General features: G+C 41.2%; 1 protein-coding gene across 1 annotated transcript in view; it reads right to left on the reverse strand.

Annotated features, from left to right (window-relative positions):
• Positions 1 to 6,381: 6,381 nt before the first annotated feature.
• tmem18 (transmembrane protein 18) overlaps positions 6,382 to 7,007 on the reverse strand; it is a 3,721-nt gene continuing 3,095 nt past the window's right edge. Inside the window, exon 5 of the mRNA XM_060894006.1 lies at positions 6,382 to 6,950. Coding sequence (XP_060749989.1) covers positions 6,852 to 6,950 — 99 coding nt within the window. The 3' untranslated portion in view covers positions 6,382 to 6,851. The remainder of the gene's footprint in view (positions 6,951 to 7,007) is intronic.

Here is a 7,007-nt window from a genome sequence, read left to right on the forward strand (position 1 = left end):
CATGGTCTGTAAGTTCCGATAAACCCGACGCTGTGCTGCATTTTCTAATAAATCTCTCTTACATCACGGTCTGAGGTACTGAGACAGCGAGATAGTGGGATACTGGGGTAACTTACATAACCGTGCTCCAGTTACTTTACTTATTTCTACACATTTATGTCATTTTCATCCGAAATATCATTACAGACCTCGTGAGCTGACGTAAAGGGTGTTTGTCAGAACAGTCAGTAAATTTTGACTTTCGAAGAATCACTAATGGAAGTCTTCTTGCTTATGCACTGTGTGTGTGTGTGTGTGTGTGTGTGTGTGTGTGTGTGTGTGGCATCTCTGGTTACTCTCACAGGATCAGATTAGTACACTCTGCTCCTTTCTGAGTGTCTCAGTGAATGCAGTCACCGCCTGGGCTTCTGGGAAATCAGAGAGCCGGTTGTTCCTGAGCAGCTTGCACTCTCCTCGGCCCTGCAGACGATCAATAACTATATGCGCTTACAGTAAAGCATGTTAGCTGGAACACACATGGAAAGATGAAGCGAGATTCTGAAGCATTTGGATGTTCTGTGTAAAACAGCATGGCGTTTAGATCACTGCAGATGGAGGAATTGGCGAGACACGTCGCGTGACTGATGTAAAAGCATTTATGAAAGTGAGCCAGATGAAGAGAAAGAAATTACACAAACGTGTACAAACTTTCCAGATTTGTTCCAGATTTGTCTCCGATTTCCATGTTTGTTCTGCTTCTGTAAATATTTTTATACACGCTACATTCACGTTCGCTTGAACACGCGGTTTTATGCAGCGGCTTTAATGGCGAACAGTTAACACGGTACAACGTGAAGTCATTATTATTAATTCATTTGAAATTAAACTACCGGGACGTGTCTGCTTCGGCACCACCAGGAGGGTGGTGTAATTTAGAGGCAGTGGTGTCTCATGCAGTTAAAGCTCTGGAATTGTTCGCTGAAGTATTGGTGTTCAAGCCTCAGTATTGCCAAGCTACAACTGTTGGGCCCTTGAGGGAGGCCCTTAAAACCCTCTGCTCCAGTGGGTCTATATCATGGCTGACCCTATACTCTGAACCCAACCTCCACAGCTGTGATATGTGAAGCAATAATTTCACTCGGCTGTAATGTATATGTGACAAAATAGAGGCTTCTATTCTAATAATAACGTGCAGATGTTTAGCAGCAGTTTAACTCTTGTAATTATACTGAGCCATGTGAATAAATCCGTCAGGGAGGAGGGATGAGAAAGAAGGCAGAGACAGACGGAGTGTCGGGTTGTTTTTATAAAATTCTCAGCATGAGTAGCTGCCAGGAGTTTATGAGGTGGACGGTTTGCAGATGATGGATGAGCTCCAGGATGAAGCTTTCAAAACAGAGTGATTTGCAGCTGTGGAGAGCTGGGAAGCTACAGATTGTTCTGAAAAATAGAGAGAGAGAAAGAGAGAGAGAGAGAGAGAGAGAGAGAGAGAGAGAGAGAGATTTGTTTGCTAAATTCTGTTTATTAATGTGATTATGTCTCATATACACACCATTATAGGAGCTGTCAGACTTTTGGACCCAGAGACACTGTCCCATGTGACATTCTTACTATGCAACTATTCTAACATTAAACACATTAGGCGGTAGAAAATGAGAGAGTAAGTGAGGCAATACTCGACTCGCTGGCCACTTTATTAGGAACACGTACTAAGACAACAAAAGCACTGGAACAAAAGATTTTGTCCGGTCTTTTGGTCAGAATGTCCTCATGATGGAGCCAGATTATGTTCTTCACTAATAGGAATGGAAAACGATGTGGTCTTCAAGGTGTCGCATGTTCTGAGATGTTCCTGTTGCTATTTGATATACCATCTTGGATGTTCTCCCCGTGCCTTGGGGGTTTCCTCCCCCGGTCCAAAGACATGCATGGTAGGTTGATGGTAGGAAGCGTAGTGACCAAACCCTTTCATTCCTGAAAAACATGCTGCATATTTTCACACATTTCTACGATTTCCTGTGATGACTCAAGGCATGAACTTCCATGTCAGTGTCACTGTTCATTCATTCATTCATTCATCTTCAGTGTCTGCTTTATCCTGGTCAGAGTCCCAGAAGATCTGGAGCACATCACAAAATCCCTGGACATACAATCCATCCTGGAGCCTCAACACACACTCATCCATGAAAAGGTGCAATTTAATGTATTTGGAAGGTTGGAGGAAACTGGAGATCCTAAAGGAAACCCGCATTGGGAGAACTTATGAAACCAGAGCACAGGATTAAGTCCAGGATGCTGGAGAAAGGTTAGTTCTGTTCAGTTCAGTTTAATTTATTTGTATAGCACTTATAACAATTCATACGTTCACGTTACCTGCCAAGTGAATGATCCATCACCCAAATAACATCTGGATCATACGGTGGTCCCTCTAAACTGATCAGCACTGTAACGAGGGGCTTATGGTGTATTGTGGATCACCACAGATGGGCTATTAAAGGTGAGGTGCAGGATGTTTGAAAGCCAATGTTGACATTTGAAATCACCAAAACAAACACGCCCCTAACCCAAATGGGTGTCACCCCTGTTTTGATAGCTCCGCCCCACACATACATACGTAACCCAGGCAACTATTACGGCGGAACCTGTTGGGGCAGCTGACCGAGGGTATTTTTTTATCAATACATGAATACAATGAGTAACACTATGGTAATACAAACGTGTTTTTGTAGTACTGTGTGTTGTACCGTGAAAGGTTTAGCTCCGTTTCACGCGGAAGACGTTCAGTTCTCTCCAGCGCTGGAAAGCTGATCCTATATTAACACGTCCTATTTCTTACCTTATCGTAAGCCTTTTTTTGCTTTTCAGTTTTATCCTCCATGTCAATGTTTCAATCGCTTTCTGCTAATGTCACACATGCGCACTGAACGCTCTCTCCGCCCATATTGACAAGACACGCCCCTTTCTGTTCATTGGCTACACGTTTGTTTTGTTTATCGGCCCGACTCAGTTTTCTGAAGCATTTCTCAAACAACGCACACCCCGACTTTAAGCACCTATAAATAGGGTTTAACCCAATTGGAATCACCAACCCTCGACAGGTTTTTAACCTGAACAACGGTGGACCAGGACCAGGGTAAGGATTTTTCTCTGTGGTGCTGTTTTAATATATATCGTCGCTGTCAGGCGGAATCCTCGTATCTCCAAAACCATTACTTTTCAGGAAATTAAAAAAAACGGCGTACCTTATCTGCAGTGCACAGGGTTTAGTCCGCGTTACAGTGGATTGTCTTGCGCTAAATTCCTGTCCTCAGACGAGCACCAGAACTAGCGGGGGTCAAGATTTTTTTTTCTTTGAGCCCAGTGTTTTGAAGACATTTACCTCAGAAGACGTTTTGATTCGTTGCGACTCTTCTTGAGGAGAAATATGCCGTGAAGCTCTCCCACGGAGTGAGGAAGAGGTGGACAGTTGAAGTGTCCAATGGAGTTATGAGATTTGCGCTCAAGCTATTTTTCAAGACTTTAGATTGGTTAATAACTTGTAAAAATAACAGACCCACGTGGGGACTGACCAATAGCATCGATATGTGAAAAAATATGAAATTGACCAAATTTGGACATACGAGGTTTCCGCCCGACAGCGACGATATGCCAACATCTGAATGTCGAAGAGAAGAAGGAAGAGGCTGCTAACTGTAAACAGCTTTGATTGAGTGAACGAAGAGAGAACAAAAGAAATCCAAATAGCTTTAGAAACCTCTGGAAACACCTGGATGAGTGTTTTAACCATGTCATACATATGTCTATTTATAGGATATACAGTATGGGGACACATTATAACACATATATTGAAGTGGCAATAACAGGACAATGTGTTATTCCTTTTATCCCCCATCAGATGTTTCACGAAGAAATTTTTATTTATTATAGAAAAACACAAATGTTTCATATCTGTAAAATTTGTACATCAGGCTTATCATCACTTACGTCATAGCAGCTACAGCAGAAATTGTGTTTTTCCTCTTACATAATAGGTTAATGGAATAAAAAAATGCATCTTACTATGTTACAGTCTTCCATCCTGATGAGCATGATTGCTCTGCTGGAAACAATGACAATATCCACTGACACTGGTGACTCCTTCCATTCATTTGATTCATTCAAGTGTCTCCTGACATCATTTTATCAACAATTCCAGAATACATCTCTAACAATTTGACAGGTTCAGTGTTTAAATGACTCCCAACCATGTTCACGAAGATTCCTGATTCAAGTTAGGAATTAAAGAAATTTGACTAAAGCACCTTTAAATCCTTCAAGTCTCTGTGGAAGCTATAGTAACAATACCGTGTTAGAACGAGCGAACAAACCTGGAAATGAATCGACGACTCATCAGAATCGAGAATTCACCACAACGTGCTATATTATAAAAAGTCGAATGATCTACAGATAGTCATTTCTGGTAAAAATGTCATCTTTTGTCTTTATGTTTCTGTGAATAATACAGTAAACCTTCTCACCTCCTCAGAACACCTGCATTAACCCCTGATCCCAGAGCACTTCGTCTGGCACGACTCGGCAACATCAATCACTGCAACCATCATACACATCACACACATACACTTTTTCACACACACACACACAAACCGGGCCAAATCCCAACTCCGCTACAGCCTCTGTACTTTGTCTGATTTGGATCGAAACATCGAAGCTGCTAGCACTGACAGGTCCAGAACTGATTGCACATCATCGCAGCTTGGACATGTTGAACACGTTGGATATGTGGAACACATAGTACATGGCAAGCAGATAAGCTAATAGCTTCCAGCTGGAGCTAGATTGGATCCAGAACTGTATGTGATGAACGAGCTTTAAACAAGCTCAAGTCGGGTGGCTTTCACACTTGACTTACAATATAGGCTAATATCAAGTGGATTTTTGGCCCACAGCAGGTGTGTTTCCTTAAGTGTGTATCTCGTTAACCAGGGCTGACGGTTTCAGGGAAAAGTTTCGACCCAAACTTTTCGAAAACCACACAAAAGTCTTCAGGCACTGAGAAAGGGAGATGGATTTTATTTTTATTTTTCTCAGCCTGTCTGTGAGAAGGGGGGCACGGTGGCTTAGTGGCTAGCACATTCGCCTCACACCTCCAGGGTCGGGGTTCGATTCCCGCCTCCACCTTGTGTGTGTGGAGTTTGCATGTTCTCCCCGTGCCTCTGGGGTTTCCTCTGGGTACTCCGGTTTCCTCCCCCGGTCCAAAGACATGCATGGTAGGTTGATTGGCATCTCTGGAAAATTGTCCGTAGCATGTGATTGCGTGAGTGAATGAGAGTGTGTGTGTGTGCCCTGCGATGGGTTGGCACTCCGTCCAGGGTGTATCCTGCCTCGATGCCCGATGACGCCTGAGATAGGCACAGGCTCCCCGTGACCCGAGGTAGTTCGGATAAGCGGTAGAAAATGAGTGAGTGAGTGAATGAGTGTCTGTGAGAAACAAGGTCTCCATGGTGCACGTCCTTATCTGATTTACAGACTTTATTCTCTCTGCAATCCACATTTCAGTCTCTCTTAGATTTAATTCAGAGATCATATAATCTTGCCAGAGATTTTTTTTTTATTGTCCCTTTTTCTTTTTAAACAAATTATCACAATGCTGTCTGATGCTTCTCTGCTGTTCATGGGGAAGCATGATCTGTGTCCCATTGGACCTCAATTAGCCCTTGTCGCAATTCCCATTTATGACCACTAGGGGCGAAAATAACTCCAGTAGGGCGGTGAAAGCTTTTCCACCATAACTCCGAAATTAATTAACGCACAAATCAATGAAACATTGACTTATCAGTTCCTACAAGATGTTGCAGTTTTCTTTGCGATTGTGGTAGCCATGAAGCATTTTTTAAAATTTTATTTTATTTTTTTCAGAAAACTAGAAAATATTTCCTCTAGAGGTGACCATTAAAATGTCGGCATAAATTAATAAAAATAAGAAATAAAAAAAAAAAAAAAAAAACATATTTTAAAGTAAAACAGTAAATAATATAATACCTAAATAAATATGTTATATTATAAAAACTACAAGAATAAAATAACATCATTGTTGAGGTTTTTTTTTAACTTTTCCATGACTGCTGAAAATGCTTGATTCTTTTTTTTTTTTTTGAAAAACTTGTGATACAGCTTGCAGTTTTTATGGGTTTGTTTTGGTTTTTTTTGGGTTTTTTTAAAGAAAACTACTCAACCTGGCAAAATTCCAGCACAGGATTCTTCTTTTAATCTCCTACCAGCAAATCTCACAGACTTTGACTTACTTCGCAACGTTCAATTCTGTCGGCGCAGAATCATGATTTGCACCTAACAAACAGCTAAATTTAAATCATTGACACCACACAATGTCTTGGCAGATATTGTGCATGTATTTGGGGTGAGGAGAAATTCATTCCTTCAAACATTTTTTTTTAGGATGACCATTAAACCTGTTGTATGTGATAAAATATCGATGCAGTGTCGCCCTCTTCAGGAAGGAGTTTAGCATAAAATGAAATCGATTTATTGTACAAATTATATTTATATACTGTATTTAAATTTTTACATGCAAATAACAGTTTAAAAAAAAAAAAGATCATCTGGGTTTTAAGAGTTTTGAATAGCATTTAGAAGTTTTCTCGATCCATCAGTCCACTTGAATAAGTAGCTACAACATTGGGCTCCAGGTGTGTGTGGGGTTTTAAGACAAACATTACTCCTCAGGACATGGAATGATCCAACAGCTTTCTTTTACCACCAACTGATGAGTTCAGACACGGAAGGATGTCTCCTGCTGAGTTTTAGTATCTCGGGCCATTTTAGTGGGAAATAATTCAGTCCACAATGTTCTCTGTCTACTGGGATTTCTTGGTGCTTTCTCTTGCAGCTTTTCTCTTCAGCTGCAGCGTCTTCAGCTCTGTCATGGTCGCAAAAGTCCTCCTCACCCACACGGCCTGAAACAAGGGCAAAATTATGAAATCACTTCTGTTCTGATTGTAACTCATAAAACT

Source organism: Tachysurus vachellii, chromosome 19 (genome assembly GCF_030014155.1).
Source record: "Tachysurus vachellii isolate PV-2020 chromosome 19, HZAU_Pvac_v1, whole genome shotgun sequence".
NCBI lineage: Eukaryota > Metazoa > Chordata > Actinopteri > Siluriformes > Bagridae > Tachysurus > Tachysurus vachellii.